Source organism: Engraulis encrasicolus, chromosome 9, assembly GCF_034702125.1.
Source record: "Engraulis encrasicolus isolate BLACKSEA-1 chromosome 9, IST_EnEncr_1.0, whole genome shotgun sequence".
In the NCBI taxonomy this organism is placed as follows: Eukaryota; Metazoa; Chordata; class Actinopteri; order Clupeiformes; family Engraulidae; genus Engraulis; species Engraulis encrasicolus.
The window spans coordinates 14,743,637-14,765,989 of NC_085865.1; the positions used below are offsets into that span (position 1 = coordinate 14,743,637).

At 42.0% G+C, this 22,353-nt stretch overlaps 2 protein-coding genes across 8 annotated transcripts in view; both read left to right on the forward strand.

Moving 5' to 3' along the window:
• Nucleotides 1-15,031, forward strand: part of tnikb (TRAF2 and NCK interacting kinase b) — a 78,061-nt gene extending 63,030 nt beyond the window's left edge. For 4 of the 6 annotated variants that reach the window (XM_063206627.1, XM_063206628.1, XM_063206630.1 and 1 more), the window contains 12 exons: nt 723-904; nt 1,557-1,671; nt 2,573-2,758; nt 4,750-4,852; nt 5,110-5,292; nt 5,901-6,044; nt 6,627-6,761; nt 7,225-7,325; nt 7,719-7,868; nt 8,853-9,012; nt 11,102-11,241; nt 11,888-15,031. In XM_063206627.1, coding sequence (XP_063062697.1) covers nt 723-904; nt 1,557-1,671; nt 2,573-2,758; nt 4,750-4,852; nt 5,110-5,292; nt 5,901-6,044; nt 6,627-6,761; nt 7,225-7,325; nt 7,719-7,868; nt 8,853-9,012; nt 11,102-11,241; nt 11,888-11,971 — 1,683 coding nt within the window. In that variant the 3' untranslated portion in view covers nt 11,972-15,031. The remainder of the gene's footprint in view (nt 1-722; nt 905-1,556; nt 1,672-2,572; nt 2,759-4,749; nt 4,853-5,109; nt 5,293-5,900; nt 6,045-6,626; nt 6,762-7,224; nt 7,326-7,718; nt 7,869-8,852; nt 9,013-11,101; nt 11,242-11,887) is intronic. The other 2 variants (XM_063206629.1, XM_063206633.1) reach the window with 1 other exon arrangement.
• A 602-nt stretch (nt 15,032-15,633) lies between these two features.
• Nucleotides 15,634-20,463, forward strand: eif5a (eukaryotic translation initiation factor 5A). 2 transcript variants are annotated; one of them, XM_063206635.1, is made up of 5 exons: nt 15,634-15,721; nt 17,156-17,343; nt 17,526-17,630; nt 17,807-17,938; nt 19,603-20,463. In XM_063206635.1, the coding sequence occupies exons 2-5, from the start codon at nt 17,176-17,178 to the stop codon at nt 19,666-19,668; spliced, it is 471 nt and encodes a 156-aa protein (XP_063062705.1). In that variant the 5' UTR covers nt 15,634-15,721; nt 17,156-17,175; the 3' UTR covers nt 19,669-20,463. The 2 variants fall into 2 exon arrangements, with proteins under 2 accessions (XP_063062705.1, XP_063062704.1); XM_063206634.1 differs by lacking the exon at nt 15,634-15,721 and adding an exon at nt 15,730-15,826.
• Nucleotides 20,464-22,353: the final 1,890 nt, after the last annotated feature.

Consider the following 22,353-nt stretch of genomic DNA (forward strand, 5'->3'; position numbering starts at 1 on the left):
ATGCCACGACACATCATTTTCAGGAATGATGGCTTGTACTTCCTCTTGCCCACCCCTTCCCGGTGTGGATGGTCAGTTACTGTGTATTTTTTTTATTATGGATGTATTGCATTCCTTATGTCTAACTGTGGAATCAAGTCTGAAGTTTTTCTTTTGTTTCAGAGATGTGGAAGTTTTATCCTTTACCTTACATGTTTTGACGGTATAATTTCTGCCTTCATCAGAGGGTCACATGGATGTTGATGCGTGACGTGCTTCAAACATCAGCTGATTTTCATCAACATCCATGCGAGTTACACAGTTGAGACATGTCAGATAAAGGATAAAACTTTTTCGTGTCTGAAAAAAAAGAAAAGCTTAAGATTTGTCCGTATATTTATGCCCTTCTGGGTTGCTCTTCCCAGACATGTTTGATGTGGCCTGGGCCTTGTACCTTGCACCTTGTAAACATGGTGGCCCGCACACGACCGTGCAATGTTTTCCTTTTCATTATTTCTCATGTTTTGATCTGATACCCTTGCTTGAGGATGTTTGTGTATCATTTAACTATTTTTGTCTTTAACTATTTATTTTTTTTAACTTTATTTTTTTAAATGTCAAGTTACAGCACTCCTTTTTCACATCCAGACATGGTGATTGTTCCTTCCATGATGATTCTCCTTCCAGTCCTCTGTGACTTCTCTGTTCCTTATCCGGTAGCCTTCTACTTCCTTGTTTCACAGGATCTGACTGCTCTGGCCAAAGAGCTGCGCGAGTTGCGCTCCAATGACGACACCCACCGCCCCCCTGTGAAGGTGACGGACTACTCGTCCTCGAGCGAGGAGTCGGAGAGCAGCGAGGAGGAGGATGGAGAGGGCGGAGGCCACGATGGCACCGTGTCCGTCAGCGACATGCCACGGATCATGTAAGCATGGCCCTCGTCATACATGCCCTCGCGTAGGTCAAGCATGTGTATCGCTCAAGGGCAACCGACATCGTCCTGTGTAGTTTTTTCCACTGAGAGTTTGAACTCGTGACCTGTATGAAGCTTCGGGAAGGATTCTTTTGCTAGTGCAGATGTGGCTTAATGGCTACGAAGATGGACTTTAGATCAGAGGGTTGCCGGTTCAAATCCCACCTTTCCATTCCCGACCTCACTCCATGCCCTTGAGCAAGGCACCTAACCCCACATTGCTCCAGGGGTTGTTACCAATACCCTGTGCATAAAATAATTGTAAATCACTTTGGAGAAAAGTGTCAGCTAAGTGTGATCTAATGTAGTTGGAATTGTTCCATAAGTGGGTCTCTTGATCTTTTAATATCAAACAAATATAGTCACAAAAACTGTCGACATTGAGAAAAATGTAAATAAAAATATTTATCCTAAAAGATCTGTGCAAAAGAGTAGGTTTGGAGGCACCCACACACACACACACACACACACATGCGTCATAAATAAATAAAGATGCTTCCAGAGACTATTTGCAATATTGAACATTGAACATGTATTATTACTCTACTATTATAAATGAGAGTTATTCTCTGTGCATGGTAAAGTCGTGGTCTCTCTTGGATAGGCCCTCCGCTGGCCAGGGTGGTAACGAGTCCTTCGGCACCATGAGCAACCAGGAGGATTCCCACGGCAACAACCTGTATGGCAACAACTCCCAAGAGAGTTTACTGATGAAGGAGGTAAGGAGTGGCAGGGCAGGGCAGGGCGAGGAGAGGAGAGGAGAGGTGGGGGTGAAGTGGTGCTATTGCCCTCCACAGGCTTTCATTGTCTCAGACTTCAACAGGCTAGTGTGTGTGCGTGTGGTTGAGTGTGTGTGTGTGCGCGTGCGTGTGTGTGTGTGTGTGTGTGTGTGTGTGTGTGCTTTTGTGTGTGTGTGTCTGTGTGTGTGTGAGTGTGTGCTTGTGTAGGTGTGGGTGTGGGTATGGGTGTGTGGGCGTGGGCGTGGGCGTGTGTGTGTGTGTGTGTGTGTGTATCTGTGCGCATGTGTTACTCCAATTTCATGGATTTCATTGTGTCAGGTTTCAACAGGCTTGTGTGTTACATTGCATTACAGTACACTTAGCTGGTGTGTGTGTGTGTGTGTCTGTCTGTCTGTCTGTCTGTCTGTCTTACATAACACCTGTCCTCCAATTTCTTTATCCACGTCTTTTATTTATTTCTGTTTGGTTTTACAGTGTTATTCTTTTCTCTCTCTCATTCTCTCTCTGGTTCTTTTTGACTTTGCTATGGGGGTCACCTGTGCCTGTTTCCACAATGCCCACTTACGGCTTAGCTGGTATAGTACACTGTGTGAATGAGCTGACGCTGTCACATACCCATGGCTGCAGTCCCCTGCTTTCGCCACATGGTGGTGCATGGGCCCATAGAGCAGCAGTGCATGGCTGGGCGGGCGCGGGGGCCGGTGGGGTTGGATGTGCCATGGGCTTATCTTTGAGGGAGTTTTCTCAGCCAAGCGGATAATCAGCACCCCCTACACCTGAAAGACCTTAAAGCCAGTAGTAGAATAGCCCCTTCTTTCTCTCAGTTCCTCTCTTAAAGCCAGTCGTGGAATAGCCCCTTCTCTCTGTTCCTTTTCTGCAGACGTTTGTGGACAGAAGGCACTCGGGTCAAGCCGAGAGCAACGGTTTCCCCGGTAACGCCAATCTGCCTGATCTAGTGCAGCAAAGTCACTCCCCCTTGGCCACGCCGGGCGAGGGTCCGGGGCTGGGGCCGGGGCCGGGGCGACGGCCCAGTCTGCTTACGCAGGACCTGGACGCTGGGCCAGAAGTAGGTGATGGGAAGGGGGAGTCTGTAGCTCTCAATTCGAGATCCACATCTGTCCACTCTGATCCTCAACCCTCCTCTACCCCAATCAGAGTTTTATAAAGTAGAAGCTCGACACAGTGTGACTCGTCCTCCGCCACTTTTTGCTTCATAATTGGGCACGACACAGCTCAATCGAAGAGAAAAAATGTCGGCCGAGTCGCCCTGTGTTAAACTGTAGGCCTACCGGAAAAGCAGCAGTGGGAAAGAGGCATAAGAGTACTCCCACTTCTACTTTGTTCAACTCTGACCCCAACACAACACATCCTCCGAGTCCTAACCCCTAAACCCTCATCGTGACCCTTTAGCCACAGTCCCTTTATCCTCACCCTTAACCTGATCCACTAAACCCTAACCCATAACCTAACAAAATAAACCCTCGATAGTGACTGCACTGTTGAGCCGACTCCTCACCTTTACCCCTGTTGTCAAGTTTTCACTCCTCCTCCTTCCCCTGTCCTTTCTTCTTCTCACTCATCCTTCTCTCTCCCATTCGCCATCTATGTGTACGCATTAAAATGTCTGGTTTACACTGTGACGTCTTCCATACTCATTATCCCAGTTAATCCCATCTTTCTTTTTTTCCTCCCTCCATGACACATGTGAATTAACACTGACATCTAGTTCATTCAACTCTGAACACTATCCTCCTAATCTCCTAATTATCCTGTGCAAGAATGTTTGTTTCTTGTGAAACCAGGTGTACACTGTACGATTTTTGGCCCATTTTGTCACAAGATTTCAGTTGTACGATTTGTTTGGGGATCAGGCTGAATTTTGGCTCAGGCTCAGTCAGTCGTGCATCTTACACCCTATACCACGTCCCAATCGATCGATTGAAAATCAAATTGAATTGAATTGAGATCAGATTTGAAATTCTAGTCAGGTCATGAGGCTATCGCGCTGTGTGAGGCTATCGCACTGTGTGAACAGTGTCAGAACAAGAATTGTAAGTTGTGAACCATTAAACCCCTGCGATTCACTCTCACATTGTTAACAGTGTCTGAATGTCACCATTGAAAAGGTCGTACAGTGTCCATCTTTAGACAGCGCAATCACAGTTAAATGTCTATTAATTTTACATTTTAAGTGTTTAAATTGTCCAATAATCTAAATATATGTTGTGTTTCACAAACATTTGGGCCCTGTTCCAGAGTTTTGTATTTCATTCTCCATGGATTCCATGGCTATGACGTAAACAACACTAGCCTGGTTCTCACCAGACCTCTGTGTGTATGTGTAGCTCTGGAGTCCCCTGGTGGAGCTAAGCGGAGCTACACCACACACAGAGGTCTGGAATCCTCCATGTCTCGATCCAGAAAATTGTTGGAGCATTTATTGTTTCAATATCAATGGTGGCTCGCATTGAGGAGTCACAGGACGGATGATAGCAGTGGTTCTCAACCTTTTTTGATCAAACGCCCCTCAGATACCTCAGAAGCATCCAGACCCTCCGAAGGGGGGGGAATGATGGGAAAAGTTTGAGAACCACTGGGCTAGGGCATGGGGGTACCTGGATGTCGTCTTTAGCAGTAGTCTGGTAAACTAGATAGATCCACCTAGCGACACAAATTATTCTTTGCCTGGCAGATTGGTCCAGCTTTGCACCATAGGGGTAAACTGCAGCTGTCCTCAATCCCAATACATCATCACAATCTGTGTAAACAGTTTTTCCCTGGTTGTGTGTAGCGTGTAGTGAGTGGTTGGGGCAGGTTTATCACATGGTCATCACAGCTGTGTTGTCCTATCGTGTGCAGCTGAGCAGTATTAACGCCTTTGAATGCCTAGCGGTGATTCCAGAGTTTAGCTTTTGATGACTGATTCCAGACTATGCTTTTCATGTCTGGCTTTTCAGGGTAGCTTTGGACAGTCTTTCCTGAATGTTTTTTACAATGTTGTTTTAAAACGGTGTGGATTTGCTTAGCTGCTTGATTCTGTTTGTTTTGCTGTCTCAGTATGGGATGGGCAGTGGCTCAAAGGCCTCTTTCACTCCATTTGTGGACCCCCGCGTCTACCAGACGTCCCCCACCGATGACAACGACGAGACCTCTGCTTCGGGTGAGATGTCCCTTTTTGCGTACTGTATGTATTTTATGAGATTTTATGCCTTTTATCAGATAGAGCTGATTGGAAGTAAATAAGTGATAGGAAACTGTCAGGGACACCTGTCACTCCTACCAAAATGGGCGAATTTGAACAGTGTTTCGCGTCTCACTCCGGTAGTCACTCCTGTCAAGTGGGGTACTCTTCTCTAATGCTACTCCACTGCTACTTAACCACAACTTGTTTACTTTTCTCCTCGGTTCTGTGTTCAGCCCTGTTTGCGGACGAGCTGATGCGGCAGCATGAGGAGCAGGAGCAGGCTCGGCTCAACGAGGCCCGCAAGATCTCTGTGGTCAACGTCAACCCCACCAACATCCGGCCGCACAGCGACACCCCAGAGATCCGCAAATACAAGAAGCGCTTCAACTCTGAGATCCTGTGTGCAGCACTCTGGGGTGAGAATGGTGCATCATCTTCATGGGACACAGTGTAGATGCATGCAAAACATTCTGAATATAATTTTTTTTACCTATATGGCTGAATTTCCCTTGAGCAAGGCACCTAAGCCCACACTGCTCCAGGGACTGTAACCAATACCTTAACGTAACCTGTTAAGACACGCCGTTATAAATTTGTTGTTACCAGAATGGCAATGACCAAGTCATAGTTCATCACTAAAGGCCCTGTGTTATGTCAAAGTATTGTAGTACTATGGTAGTTTTCAACTTTTCAATGACTATTGCAGTGTACCACAAGAGGTATGCATTTTGTGGCTACAAAATAACTAAGTCGCTTTTGATAAAAGCATCAGCTGTCATGTCAAGTGTCATGTCATGTCATTGAAATAAATGATAGAAGTCCGCAACACTGTTAATGCTCCCGGTGATTTATTTGCACCTAATTTGCACCCAGTGCAAATAAATCACTGGGAGCATTAACAGTGTTGCGGACTTCTATCATTTATTTCAGTTACTCTATTTTGTCCAGCACCTGTACCACTGATGTGCGCGCTTTCTCCACCTTCATGTCAAGTGTCATGTCATGTAATGTTTGCTTTGATCAGGGGTGAACCTGCTGGTTGGTACAGAGAATGGGCTGATGCTTCTGGACCGTAGCGGTCAGGGGAAGGTCTACAACCTCATCAACCGCAGACGGTTTCAACAGATGGACGTTCTCGAGGGCCTCAACGTTCTGGTCACCATTTCAGGTGAGTGAGGTTGGGTTTATTTATGGATATAGAAAGACAAAAAGGTATCCAAGGGATAACATGTAAAAGTGAACACACTTATTTCCAACATGGTCCCTGATGGAAGAGGACAAGACATACAAAAACATGTAACAGATATCACATACACATATGCCATCACATCCCTACGTCACCTAGTTCTCCACTTTATTCCACAAAAATACTCTAACTCTTTGTTTAAAACACCTTTTTGTTTGGTGAGTGAGGTTGACCCCTTCACCCCCGTAGAGCCTCCCTTATAACCTTGTTGTCAACAAGACAGACATTAAGTTCAATTGGTCAATAAAAGGATAAAAGGACCACAAATAGGGTTATACAATAAACACCATGAATAATGAAAAAAAAATCATGACTGAATAAATAAAATAAGAAACATCATCACACAGTAAAATACCGTAAACAACACCAGAGATCAGATCATGTAATTAATCAGTAAGGATCTCAATTTAACAGGGAAATGGCGCTGGGGACAAATGAAAGCCTGTTGGCTTTGATTTCTATATGGGTATTGTGAAGTTAAGTGCTCCACCTGTCTCTGTTCAGGCAAAAAGAATAAGTTAAGGGTGTACTACTTGTCCTGGCTGAGGAACCGGATCCTGCACAATGACCCAGAGGTGGAGAAGAAACAAGGATGGATCACTGTAGGAGAATTGGAAGGATGTGTTCACTACAAAGTTGGTACGTTATGTTTTAAAGTTCAACAAGAGTTGTAAAAGTACTGTAGAGGGTACAGAGTAAAAGTACTGTTACAGATGTAATTACAACACTAGTAGTGTAATATCATACCACGAGTGTGGTCATTTCATCTGTAACAGTGAACTATATCTACTTGATAAAACTCTTCACATTAATGATAATAATAATAATACATTTCATTTTGAAGCACATTTCATTTAGAAGCACACCCAAGGTCACTTACACAACACTGTACAATGACACTACACTTCATTAACCATTGCACCATTTGGAAGGCTGAACGCCTTTGTGCAGAGCCCAAGTTATAACCTTACTGTCACCCACAATTGTAATGACCATGTCTGTAATGTCATAGCAATGTTGCTGGAATGTAGTCGAGTCTTATCAGCAATGAGTGATCTGCACAAATGGATTTAATAACTTGAATAAATCTTTTGTCTGTCAGTGAAATATGAAAGGATTAAGTTCCTGGTGATTGCCCTGAAGAATGCGGTGGAGATATATGCCTGGGCCCCAAAGCCATACCACAAGTTTATGGCCTTTAAGGTGAGCATGTGCATAATTCTGTCTTTAAAACTATTGTGCCATCTATTTTTTTAATGACCATGTTTGCATGATGTTTTTAATTCCAAATTGATAAATCAGAATTTAATAGTTCTGTTGAGATTACTTAGCAATTTGGAATTAAATGAAAGTGCAAAGACGTTACATCAGCGGTCCGGAAGCTATGTCTTGAGGCAAGACAAGGGAAATCCTGGTTTGTGTTCATAGTACTTCCCTTGGGGGACTTTATAAAAAAATATTTGTATTTCTTTCAGGGAAGAAATGAGTTCATTCAAATAAATAAAATAAGAAAAAAGAACAGTAATCAGTGTGCCATGTTTTCGGAACCTTCAACTTTTGATAATAATAGGTATCTCCCCCATTTCCATCCTTTAGTCTTTCACAGATCTGCAGCACAAGCCTCAGCTGGTGGACCTGACGGTGGAGGAAGGCCAGAGGTTAAAGGTCATCTATGGCTCCAGTGTGGGCTTCCATGTGATCGACGTGGACTCTGGAAACCCATACGATATCTACATCCCGTCTCATGTAAGTGGTGGGAAGGGAGTGCATATAACCTGCCCTCTTGCCCCCTCCCACCAATACTATATGTATATCTACAGGGAGAGACAAATTCTCTTGATACATTTATCTGACGATTTTATCCAAAGGGAAGAATTATTTAGTTAGAATAAATGTGTATTTCCGTACACGTAAATAACATAAAAATGTGCTTTGTCTTTGAATGCCACATTGCATGAGGAAATATTTCCATTTGTGATGTAATACTATTTTGCCCTTTCTCTATTATTTTTGAAAAATACAAATTAGCATATTATAATTAATTAAATGAAATGACATTGATTGATCAGTATAGTGATATATTTTGTGTTATACATTATACGCCATATGTGCTACATGTTATATATGTATGCATCATGTATGTTAACGTGTATGTATTTCTTAATAGACACTGTGCCTTTAATTAACGTCTGAATAACTTCTCCCCGCTCCATGACATTTTATTTAAGTCAGGCGCATCAGATGTCAGGGCAAAATATATATATAATCAAAGCAGCCAAGAGCGTTTGGGTACGTGCAGTGAAGACAACCTCCCTAGTGCTGTAGTGCTCCAGCTCATCTCGTTCCCCAGACCGTGTTTGTCATGAGCCCTCCATGGTAGCTGGAGGACATAGTGGGAGATGTCATTGTTGCAGCAGTTTCTCATCGGGAGAAGCGCTGGTCATCACTGACAGAAAAAAAGACCAAAGGAAAACAAACAAAATGAAAGAGATTATGCCAAGAAAAGGGGGGGGGTGCGATTATGTGGATATGGCAGAGAGACAAGACAACGAAAGAAAGAACAAAACAGAAAGCTGCGCTGCGAGGGGGCACCTGACGGTGGGGGTCGGTGGTGGATTGTGTTGTGCACTGCGGATCGCTCTTGACAACCAAAAAAAAAGGCTCATTTCCCACCCCCCTCCCCCCCCATGTTCATGTCCCCCTCCTTCCCCATCCCTCCCTCCCCCCCAGATTCAGGGCAGTGTCACCCCTCACGCCATTGTGGTGCTCCCCAAGACCGACGGGATGGAGATGCTTCTGTGTTATGAAGATGAGGGGGTCTATGTGAACACTTACGGCAGGATCACTAAAGACGTGGTGCTTCAGTGGGGAGAGATGCCCACCTCTGTTGGTAGGTTTCTGTGGTTGTTTCTGGCTTTCAGTGGACACAACAAGAGAGAGAGAGAAAAAAGCGCTCCTGCCTTCCTTCCTGCCTTCCTTCCTTCACCTCCCTTCTCTTTTTTGTTTGTTTGCCTCGTTTGCTTCAGAGTTAGGTGCAGCAGTGAGCCCCTGGCTGACAGTCCCCACCACTACTCTTGTCTCTTTACCTTGCCACAGAGTTGTGTTGTACTGTATGTGCTGCAGGTAGAGCAGCATCCGCGCAACAGTCACACGCAAACACACACACACACACACACACACACACACACACACACACACACACACACACACACACACACACACACACAAACAGGATATGGCAGGATATTTACTTTTTGAACCCAGAATCTCCACCTCTTTCACACAGACACACGCGTGCGCATGCTCTCTCACCTCTGTTATGTGTTACTGTATGTTTTGTCTGTCATTCCTTTTATGTTATTTGTGTTGATTCATAGACAAGTTCTCTCTATCACATGTTAGATTAGCCTTCTTTAAAAGAGGCTTGGAAGTTGCTTTGAGATAAATTAATTGTCTCCGGTGTTTTTGTGACACGTCTTGAGCGAGACAAGCCCATAAAGGAGCCTCTGTTTGGAACAGAGAAAAGAGAAACGTTCAAAGGGACTTCAACTTCCCATAGCTAAATAAAACGTGTCCTCAAATGTGCAATGGGAGCCCATTGTAATTGTGTGTGCTTATATGTATATTTTTTTAATGAAAATTTAAGTACGTATATGAATGTACAGAGAAAATATCTGAAGAATCACACGCAGGATAACTGGGGGGAACAAACATTGTCTTTCAGTCACATCATTAGCTTCATGGCATGTTTCAAGTCCTTCTAGATTTCCTATTTAGAAGGTCTCTGGCATGTCTCTGTTGATTGACCAAATTCATCCATCTTGCCATGACCATACTGAGGGTGGAAACGGGGTGGGATGTTCAAATAAAATAAAACAACTCGCTACATTGTAGTTAGTCTGTCGTTATGTGAGTTTAGCTAATGATGGCATGGCAGTCTGCAGACCTAATCTAGCTAGAGCTTTAAACATTCAGGCTGGGCCCTGAGTATGACGTCAGAGCAAAATGGCTGCTGTGTGAATTTGGTCAATAATGTTGATGGCAATCTAAATGTCCCCATGAATAATGTGTATTTTTTACTTTTGTGTGCTAGCATTTCTTGCATAATACTAACATGTTTGGATTTTAATATTCGTCTCCATTTTGTCCTTTGAGAATTTTTTGAATGTTTTTTGTGTATGTGTTAAATTTTCAAAAGTCTTGAGGCTTGATGGTGTATTAATTAACAATGTTTTGGCTCTAAAACTAAACTATCATGCCTATTGTCTATGCAGCACAAACCCTGAATTCATTCATTTACAACTGACAATAGTTTTAAAAGGTAATAAGTATCGTAAGCATACTAATAAATGGTATCGTGATTTTTAATGATCACATTTCTGAAAAATATTTCCACTATTTAGCTGTGCAAAGATGATTTGGCATCATCCCGTTTCAGTGTCCAAGCCTCTCATCTGGCCATCTCTCTTCACAGAGGACCCATTTAGTGTTCCTTACTCTAGAGTGGTGCCCTTTGCCCATAGCTAGAAAGGTTCCGTCCAATAAGATACTCACGATTTTCTAGACCTCTTCATGTGCCAACGCAGAAGTCTGCCATAAGACTTCCTCTGCCTTTTTTGCGTTGCTCAGAAACTGCTGCAATAATCGTCTCCTGATAAAAGTGGGTTAGCTTTGAGTTTGGCTGGCCACTGGCAATGGACAGGTGGACCGTAGGTCCTAACGTCGGCTCAGAGGTGTCAGAAGTCGCCAAAGTAGGGGGTGGGGTTGACACAGACGTGTACATGCAAGTGCTGCCTTTTCTGCTGCCAGCGTTCTCCTTTGTTATGCTCTCTCTCTCTCTCTCTCTCTCTCTCTCTCTCTCTGTCTGTCTGTCTCTGTCTCTCTCTCTCTCTCTGTCTGTCTCTGTCTCTCTCTCTCTTTTCTCTATCACTCCCTTCATTTCCCTTCCTTCTCCCATTCCTGTTTGTCATCCTCTTCAGCCTACATCCACTCCAACCAGATCATGGGCTGGGGAGAGAAAGCCATTGAGATCCGCTCCGTGGAAACGGGACACCTCGACGGAGTTTTCATGCACAAGCGAGCTCAGCGACTAAAGTTCCTTTCTGAGAGGAATGACAAGGTAGATCCGTTTTTTAATGTCTAGTAACATTTTGTCCATATTTTTTATTTCTTTTAGTAATTGTGGGTCTAGTATTTGTAACTAACTATCTAAAGACAGTTAAAAGACAGTTGGTGTGCTGTGGCGCACCGCATAGAACACCCTATACCACATACTGTACATGGGGACCCAGGTTCGAGTCATGCCTGGGTCATTTCCCATCCCTACCCCATCTCTCTACCACCACTTTACTGTCATATCTTCACTGTCCTTTTACAGTAAAATTGAAAAAGCATTACGTCAAAAAATACATTTTAAAAAGACAGGTACATACTATACTATAATATAATCTCTAATCAGACAATGTATTATGAGTACTGCACCTAAGCTTACACTTCTACAGTTGTTAGGAAGTCTGTAATTGTTGCCACGTCAGCGCATACACTGTAAAACATTGCAACCAGGTAAATGTAAAAAAGTAAGTTGACCTGCCGCCTTAAGTTTGTAAGTTAACTGAACTTGAGAAAGCCTCGAGTTGAGTTAACTTACAGACTTAAGGCAGCAGGGCAACTTACCTTTTTACGTTTAACTGGCTTGCAATGTTTTACAGTGTACTACCCTGACACACATTCAGTCTCATTGTTCTCCTCTTCACTTTCTCCTCCAGGTCTTCTTTGCCTCCGTTCGTTCAGGAGGAAGCAGCCAAGTTTTCTTTATGACCCTGAACAGAAACTCCATGATGAACTGGTAAATTGTTGTCAGCCATCAATTCAACATCATCATCAGCAGCAGCAGCCGATCAGTTGTTGATGAGATTTGGGAGAGTTTGCAGTTTGCCAAAGTTTGTGAAAGGGGAATTAAAAGGTGGAACCAGATTTCTTGGATATTTGAAGAACCATCAGGATTAATGGGTACGCTGCAATCCCCAACAAGTAACTTAACTTCATAGAAGAGGGACTCATGAGTCCATGACCAGATATGGATATGTCCATTACAAAATAAAGGTCCTTCTCCTAAACTTTTGCTTCATAAAACAAGATCATCCTTCCTTAAGTTTTTCTATTCAAATATTTATTTCAGCTCATTTGGACTTCAGAATGATGTTCCATGCTTCAAATTAAGTCTCTTTACTTAAAAAGGTTTAGTGCACATAAAATGACACTTTTGATCCCATGCGTTCTGCAGTAGGGTTGTACATTTATACCAGTGATAGAAAAGGGATATTGCTACAGGATATGTGTATTAAACTTCAAAATGTCTGAACCTTGTCTGTTGTGAAACACATCACTGACTGTAACCATTTTGTTGTAAGACTTTCCCTGAAATTCTTCACAGTAGCCTTTTTGGAGTGTGTCTGTGAATGTGCATGTTTGAGTGTTTGAACGTGTGTTTTTCTTTTGTCTGAAAAGCAGTGCCATATCACTGAAAAACTAATCCTTGGAGATAACATAATGCTGTTTCTTAGTGATTTTACATACGTATCCTATTCATAATTCAATGGTAACTGTTATCCGTCGAATCTGGCCTTCCCTCTTCCTGAAACGAAACAAAACTCCCCTATAAATTTACAAATATTCCACAGAAATCCAGCCAATGAGAAGAGTAGGAATAGTACACCTCTGAGGAAAGTGGTTGGCCAATGAGGGGGACTGGTTGAGTTTGTTGATATAGTAATACTGTATTCTCAGTTCTTATTGTGCCCCTTCTATCTAATGGAATGAACTCTCATACTCCCCCTTCACGATCAATGTTCATCTTGTATGTCCATCAGAGAGAACTCATCTGTGCAGCTGAATGGGTGAAATCATCCTCAAATATGTGCACTAAAAGGAAGTAGCATTGAGGATATCTGAATTCTGTGGGTTTGGAAGAAAATGTAAATGGAGTTATCATTTGTACAGTAGAGCTTCCTTCTAACCTACCTCGTTAATTTCATTTATTTCTTTTCTGTTCTTTTTCTAATACTTATCCACACATTTTGTTAAGTCATGAGAAGATTTATCTATCCAAATGATCATACACTTGCGATCTCAAACAGCTAATTAACAACGGGTCATGATGACTAGTGGAATAAACTGATATAAAAGAGGTGACATAAATTGTGCCAATGAGTAAATAAAAACAGAACCTTTGGACTGCAGTGACATCTGAGCCAAAAAACTATAGCAGCTACTCCTTTTATGAGGAGCCAAGAATGGTTTCTTAGTCATTGGGAATAAAGATTAGGTGAAATATAAATCATATCACAATGAATTAACACAATGAAATCAAAAGTAATTGTTATTTACTAGTATTTATAAGTACAAGACTGTGAAACTGTGTGTATGTGTGTGCGTGAGTGAGAGCATGTGTGCGTGTATCCACAGACCATTTTAGCATGTCTGCGAGTTCTTCATTTCCCCCACCAACGTGAATTTATCAAGTCATAGCACCAAAATATATGATGGGATATTTCTTTCATGCACTGCCTGCTGTTTTTCTTTGTAATTCTACGCTCATTTCTATGGAGTTTTATAATGTGTTGATTTCAGTTTTCTTTGATTACATCTGGACATATCTCAATTAACAATGTCAAATGTACATTTTTGTAATATGTTTAGCAATTAATTATTACTAGATTGTCACAGTACAAATTCCTTTGAATAATTAGACATCCTTTCCTGGGAAAAGACAGATATTATTGTAAAATGCACATAATGGTTTGTTACTAGTGAGGCTTTTTGTATAGCACCATACTGACTTTTCTTATGATGATGGGACACGGAGAATGAGGGAAATACAGTACGCCATGCCCTTGACCACTGCCTTATGTCTGGCCTTGAGAAACAAACGGGAACATCTACTTTGTTTCACCGAGACTTGACATCATGAAAATCCTGCAGCAGCTACTGTACTGCTTCTCTTATCCCAGTGACACCTGAGGCTGCGATGAATCAGAGATCTCTCTAAACCTGTTCCTGTTGGGTGAACATATTTTTGTATACCCAACCTTGTCATGTCAAAATGCATTTTAATGTAAGTAATGCACAGAATATGCATTTGTTATATTGAGGTCACTCTTCCCTCATTTAAAAAAAAAGAAAAGAAAAGAAGCCTGATGGGTTGATTTACCTGTCAGGGCCATAGGAACAGACCATGTAACTCACAGCCTATGTAGTGAACAGTGTAAACATGGGATTATCAATGACATGGAGTGTCTGCATATACCTCTTTGGTCTTTTCCCCCAATCAGACTGGTATGCAGAAAACAATACTGATTATGTTTCACTGTGTTTACAATTCAGTTTTTTTCCTCTCCATCATAGTTATTGCTCAGTAGCTGTCATACGTCATATTTTTTTCTGGAATATTTCTCCCTGCTGGTGATTTTTTTCCTCAGCATTTTTTTTAAAATATATATATAATTTTATGATGAGACTAGTTAGTGTCTGAAAGTGCTATGAAATCTCTATTAGAATGTCAGAGATTATTAAATATCAGTGCTTTATGTGAGGGTAATCCAGTTTTAAAGGTTTCACCAGTACTGTAAAACGTGGTCATGCTTTCATCTTGTTCTGTTTTGTTGGCTTCTCTGAGCTGTGGGAACATACTATTCAAACATCTCTTTTCTTTTTGTGGTGATATTACCTGGTCTTTGATTTATTTTGCACAAATTATTTATGTTTGCGAGAGGAAGTCATCAATGATAAGAAATGGACATTATATAGGCCTAGGCCTAATGATAAAGTCTGGGTCCTGCAAAGGTTTCCGTGAATTCTGCATCAAACATTATCATTTAGCAATAAAGTGCACAAATGTTTTACTTGTGTTTTTGCTCTTAATTATTTCACCCAGGAGTTGGAAATTGTAAGCCAATGTGGAAAACATGAAAGTAAGTAGATCAGTAGTAGTAGTATCAATGGCTTGTTAATAGGCATATCGATATTTATATTTATAAACTAACAATTAATAAACACACACACACACACACAGGAATAAATATCAAGTTAATTTTGTCTGTTTCTCATGTGTCATATCAACATCAATTTCCAAGCCACATAAGAGAGTGTTTTATGCCTACATTAGTTCTATTAGTTAGAACTAGTAGTACCAGAGACGGTTTATATGCATTTAGAATAGAGAATCTTTGGTAGTATCCAATGTATGCTTGCATGAGGACAGCGACGACTAGCGAGTAGGCCTAGGCAGACACTGTGCCCATGACAAAAACATAGGCCTAATATGGCTATGGGCCTCCTGGTGAAAACTGTTTTATGCAGTGAATCAGGACAGTTCGATATTTTATTACACATAAGCTGTAGAGTATGTTTAAGACTATCATTATAGTTGTAGAAATAATTTAATCATCATCATAATACTGTAATGGAAACACTTACTTTGAAGCATTGAGGGACTCTTACGTTCAACTGCGGAAACAGAGAGGGAGTTGGTCCGCCCACCACACGGTTGTTGCAGTAAAATTGGGCGCGCTTGCGCATTTACGCTCCTTTTCTCTTGTGCGGTAAGTGTTGCATGGCGCATGCTTCTCTCATCTGGAAAATACTTTCTTATTTATTGCTTTTACTTTCCAAAAGCCGTACATTGTACGTCGGGGTTATCAACCCAGGTAGGACACACTTCGTAAAGTACTTTGGCATTAGGATTTTGCCATGGTCTGGCTTAAAGGCATTTGGGTGTGGATCCATTTTAGTGTCTAGCAAGCTGCCTCTGCGATTGATAAACGAAAATCAGGCATGAGGCCTTCCGCGCCCTAGCTTACTGACTTGTCATGCTAGCTGGTTAGCGAATTGATGAAAGCACTATAAGTTCAGGTGTGGATATTAGTTGCCATTGTGGTGGATTTGAGACGCCGCCTTTATCCTTGGCTGGCTGTTTTTCCCTCATCTTCCCTTTTGGTTTAAGGTAAACGAAGATCGTATTCGTTCTACGTTGAATGAACTGTATGCTACACATCATCGTAGCGCATGTTCACCATAACTTAATGTTAGCCTCTTCTGCTAACATTGGCTAGTTTACTTAGCTGCTCATGTCACGCTTGCCCAGTGGCCTGGCCCATTAGAAACGTAAGTGTTCACCATCTCTGAAAAATGAACTATGGTTGGGATTTTATGTCCTGAATGATTAACTGTTCCTGTGGTGATCTAGTTGGAGTGGTAGCATCTATTGTGGATGAAGGGTGTAATGGTAAAGGTACAGCGTGGCTTCCAATGGTTAAAAGCCTAGCTAGTTAGTTTATTAGCCACCTAGCTATTCCACACAAGTACTAACAAAGTTATTTAGTTTGTGGAATTGTTGCCCACCAAATTGCCGTATTAGGTTAAGAACAGCCGCATTACCAAAGTGTTCACGTGTAGTATATAATTATTTTGGTGGCATGATTTTGTTACCACTTGTAACATTCCTTATGACTCCGGCCTAGTGTACCCAATTGTATTGTCATATCAAAAGGTTTTGCTAAGTTGAAGTACCAGAATGTTAAAGCTGCCTCTTAAATTTGTGTTAACTATGGTGCCTGTGTTGACATGTCAAGTATGCAGGTCCCTCTAAATTTGAGTCATTATGCGGCAGGTTAGCGATTTGGCCGAGTTTCTGTTTTCCAGTAAAGCTTAGTCCAAACAGGGACACGTGGACAATGCGTGTAGCGAATTCATTGAATTATGTGTCACTTTGCCTACCGACTTTTTCTGTATCTAAGCTATGGATAGCTCTAGTACTCTGCATGTATTGCCCGTGGGAATTTGATCAGTTGCAAACAAGCACGGCATGGCTACATTTACCAAGACGCCTGCTTGTTTTGACGTCACGCAATCATCGGCGAATTTGTCATCACTTAACTGGTGGCGTCTGCGTTTCTTGGGACAGCTGTTGAGTGCAAGCATACTGTTATCCATAATCCCCAATTGTCAATAATTGATCTTTACTTTTTCTCTCTTAGTTCCTCTTAAAGACCCCATAATGGCAGATCCAGATATTGATTTCACAACTGGCGATGCCGGGGCCTCCACCACCTACCCCCAGCAGTGCAGCGCCCTGCGCAAAAACGGCTTTGTGGTCCTGAAGGGACGTCCCTGCAAGATAGTCGAGATGTCCACCTCCAAAACCGGCAAGCATGGTCACGCAAAGGTAAAATCCATGTCATTATCTTGTCTGGCTCTCTGAGCAGTACAGTCTGATGCAAGAACCAGTTTTATGCAGTTTTTATATTTTATACACATATATACTCATTTCGTCTGCCTTTTGCTTTTTATTATCCATTCTAGTTTCCCTGGCTCATCTTAAAACTTTTGAACCTTTTTTATTTGTAGGTTCACATGGTTGGCATAGACATTTTCAACGGAAAGAAATATGAAGATATTTGCCCCTCTACTCACAACATGGATGTGCCCAACATCAAAAGGAGTGACTACCAGGTTGGTCTAACGGCCTTTTCAGCTGTTTATCGAGTGCACAGGCTTGTCTTCTGGATGGCAAACCAAGTTGTGCTTTTCCTTCAGTCAATGCACCCCCAGTTTTCTTTGCAAGTCCAGGTACACACCCCATGCATGATGCATCTGGAGTAACCTCATGCCTTTTTGTCTTGTTGCAGCTTCTCTCAATCACAGACGGATTTCTGTCTCTGCTTATGGACAACGGTGACGTGCGCGAAGACCTCCGCCTGCCCGAAGGTGATCTGGGCAAGGAAATTGAAAACAAGACTGAGGCTGGCGAAGAGATCATGGTGAGTGTTGCACACAAGCTTGTCTAGTCACCCTTCACTTGAGGTTTACATGGTTCATGTGTTTTAGACTGTAGATTGGTGGATATTGAAGTTGTTGGGTGTGTTCAGTGGCAGCACACTGAGGTATTGTTTCAAGTTTCGTTAGACGATGCCGATGCACTTTTTCTAGGGCTGATTCTTTTTGTATTTCAGGGCTGATGGTATTCAGGCTCCGTGCCTGATTTCAGGCTTCAGAGTTTGCAAAAATAAAAACATTGATAATAATTAGCCATTAGGTTATTCTTATTTCAGAAAGTGTTACAGGTTCAGTTTTCTTCTACTATCAGGCTTGAATAATGGTCATACACAGGCTATTAAATGTTTGAATAATGTGTCAAAATAGGCCTACGTTACGTCACTTTTGCAGTATCTTGTCGTCGTTAGAGCAGGGGGAAAAGTTCAGGCTCAGGATTTTTTTTCACCATCACCCCTGGTATTTAGTCATTTGATATCAGGTGATTTGACCAGAGAGCTAACTGTTCAAGTAATTTTACATTGTGATTGCTGCCTGCTACCTTTGTTGTGGATAAGTGAAGCTTCCAGTGACTGCCAACATTCCAGTAATACAGGAGATGGTGATCTAACTTGATCTTGTCTTACGTGTATACTAGTTTGAAAATTGGATCACGTTTTGTGATTTTAAATATGGAAGACAAGCTCCAGGGACTGTAACAAATACCCTGAAAAACAAGTTGTTTTGGAGTGTTAACTACGTGTAATGCAGTGTATGCCTGCCATATGTATCAGTGTTAAGTAGATACTGAGGATGGGATGTGTTCTGTTTGCAATTGTGTAACCGTTTTAATAACACTTTTGCCTTGCCCATGTCTTGAGTGGGTTGTTGCATAGCTAAGTTTTGTCTTAAATTGTTTTGACACAAAACTTAAAGATTCAAACTTAAGGCGGTTTTAAAAAATTGGTTTCGTTCCTGCTGCATAAACAGATGTTGGACCTAGTTTTCTTAGATTGTCCCTTTAAGGTGTGGACAAGGGTCGATTCCAAATCCCATTACTAGCCTGGCATACTGTTCCTGGTTGTGGTCATTCAATGGTGTTCAATTGTCTGAAGGCTAAGTACGGTAGCTAGTGTTAATGCTGTATGTGACTCTCTTGGTCTGGACAAGTGTGTACATGTTATGCTGATCAGTTCCAGCTGAATGGATAACGAGTTGACGCGATCTAGTGGAATATGAGTTCACAGATGGCTGCATTGTTCAGTCAGTGAAGGGTCTCTGCGATCTGTCTACAACTTTATTTCACAAACGCATGATCCATAATTGAAGTGAATGAACAGGTTGTCATGGATGTAGTTTGTGGGGTGGGTGGTGGGCAACTATTCATACCAGTTGAGACTCTTTGTCCCCGCTACTTTTTAGAAAATAAAATGTAAAAAAAAAATAAGTTTGTCCCCTTTATTCCCTAGAAATGTTGTCCCCACCACTTTCCAATACCAACCTACAGCATTGTTGTCTTCATATGAAACTTGTGTTCATTTGTTTACAAAATGTTTTGAGCCATGATCCTAAACATGAACGTGATCCATAATTGTAGTGAATTGACAGGTTGTGTTGATGTGGAACTTGTGTTCATTTGTTGATTTTGTTTTTTCCCCCTCCTCTCTCACAGGTCAGTGTGCTGGCTGCCATGGGTGAGGAGGCCGCTGTAGCCATCAAAGCCATGACCAGCAAATAAAGAGGGACCAGCGCTGCTCAGGCTGCAAACATGCTCCACTATTACAAATCTCTATCGCATTGGTTTTATTCTAATTGTCACCAAAGCTATGGCCTTCACCAACAACCTCAAATCATTTTTGTGATTTATTCCTTTTTTCCTCCTTCCAATACTGTGCTGGACTTTTTAAAGAAATTATTTTTTCTCATTGGATTGGTTGGCGTTCTGCCGAATCACTGAGGTTTTGTTTTTATTTTCTATATTTCCAATTACTTTGGTCATTCCTCTTTGTTTTGCCTTTGAGAATTTATTCTTGCCACTTACATTCCTGAATGTTCAGAAAATGATGGGATCCAGTTTTTTGTATGATTTTTTTTATATTCCTTAGAATGAAGAGAGCAGAACTTATGCCTTTTGGGGGGAAAATGAGTTTGAGTTGGAGTGTCAAGGACGACAGCCCAAATCTCGTGTTCCCTTCTCTGGGTGCCATACTGTTTCCTACCATGGTCCTTTTGCTGTGCAGACGCGGTCATTAGCCCCCCAGATTAATGCCCCATCCCCCCTCAACGTCACATGCTGGGGTGGTGGTAGCTAGCACTTAACAGGCTTTGAGTACCACCGGAAACATTTCAGATCACCTAAAGAATAAACACAGAATAAAAGGAAACTTCAGTGATTTTTCTCTTCAAAATGCCAGTCTGTGTTGTATAGAAGTGGAAGGGATGTCATGGCCTGTGCTTGAATACCTCTGTACCACAATAGCAGCCAGCGTCGTCTGGCTGTCATTGGCAACCTACAATAAAGTGTTGAAGCCTGTATCTGTCTCCAATAATAGGTTAGGCTTCTCTAAATGTTGTGCAAGCAACTTTTTTTCAGTAAGGTTCTATGGGGGACTCGACTCTAAAGGGGGGTGGGTGGTGTGGTTTAAGTTGCAAATTTATTTTGTTCACTCGAGGCCTTTGTTACCTGACTGGAAATAGCAAAAAAAATAAAATAAAGAAACTAGAAATTATCCATTTCTCTTGTATTTGTGTAGCATTTTAGTATTGGTAGATTTTGCTATAACCAACTTGCATTGGATGTCTAGACATTTTGGGATGGGTACGTTGGGTCACTTGTGTTGATACTGGATGATGGTCCTTTTGTGTTTACCACGGTAGTTGGGCCTGATGGACATCAGCCGTGTACACCATCAGTGTTGGGATGGTCTTGGGGAAAATTCACTTCTGCTTTAGTGTGTTAGACTTAATTCACATTTGTTTAGTCATCTTGCAACTTCAAAATATTGCAATGCAACTGAATGCTCTTGAGCCAGGAATGGAAATTGTCAGCAAACTCCAATATGTACAATTTCAGATTTGTTTCTGGAGGTTTCCCTGTCATTGAAATTGACAAGGCTCATGGCCATGTGGAAATGTTCTGCCATTGTGACATACATTCTAGTAATGGGGTGTCAAGTTGTGCCTCTTTTTTTCTACATGAGCACTTTGTTTCTGTACAATAGCTGAGCCCAATATACTGGTTGTAAATAAGTTTTGATTGGTTATTCTCATCTGTCCAAGTGTATTTTACATGACATGGTATGGGTTGTTTTGCTCTCAGTGGTGTGCCACAGCCATCTTTAAATGCCTTTGCAATATGTCCACAAAGCTTTATGGTTGCACTGTAATTAACTTTCACAATAGTCTCCCATAAGTGTGGTGCTGCAACACAGGGCCTGATTAATGCACAGGCTGGAATGGCAAAAGCCTAGGGAAGCCCACCTGGCAGAGTGGCTCCCGATTGCCCAAAAGTAAAATATTGCAGAATTGTGACATGGGATTTTTTTTTTTATTTTTTTTTTCAATATCAGATCTTGTGTCAAGTATAGTTTCAAAATTGTCCAAATACTCCTCTCTTCACTGGGGAGGCACATTGTTCTTAATTCCTCGTAGTTATGACACGGCCTATAGTTTTGTTTAAAATTGTCCGGGCCATTTTTCTTACTCCGGCTCTACATGTCACACTTCCAATTTTGTGGAGGCCCAGCTGGACGGAGTGGAGCAGGCCCCCAATGCAGCAGTGCATGTTTGGTGTCTACTCTCCCCGCACTGCTGGAGCGTGCATGCCAACTTTGTGCCCCACCCTGCCTGACTCAGAGTTGCTGACAATGGTGTAGGGATGAGTCATGGGTCTGGCTGGCTGTCCAACACGTTCCTGTTGTCAGCAGGGATGGCTCCATGGGCCTATGGGCCAGACAGCAAGAAAGCTTCCCCTCTCCATGGCATCGCGAGATTGCAAACATTTTGGGTTTGGTTTACAGTCTTTGGTGAAAGGAGTTCAGGAGTTTTTTCCAAGAAAAATGGAACATTAAAAGTTACATTTTAACACAATATGACAACACAAATATAGAATAATGAATTGTTTTTTTTGGAGGCCCCCCTTGGTTGTCAGCTCTGTCATGAGCTCCACTGTGATGCCAGGTCTTTCCTGTGAACCTTTATTGGCTAAGCCTTGCTGTACACTGGGGGTGGAGAACCTAGGTCTCGAGGGCCGTTTATGGCCCTTAAGGCCATCTTATCCGGCCCCCAATGTAATTTTAATGTTATGCTGTTTCACATGAAATATGTTTTGTAAAGCAATCTTAGAAATTACATTTGCAATACAGTTAAATTATATTTCATGTTCATGTGACCTGGTGGAGGTGGGGTATGTTGTATAGGTGGC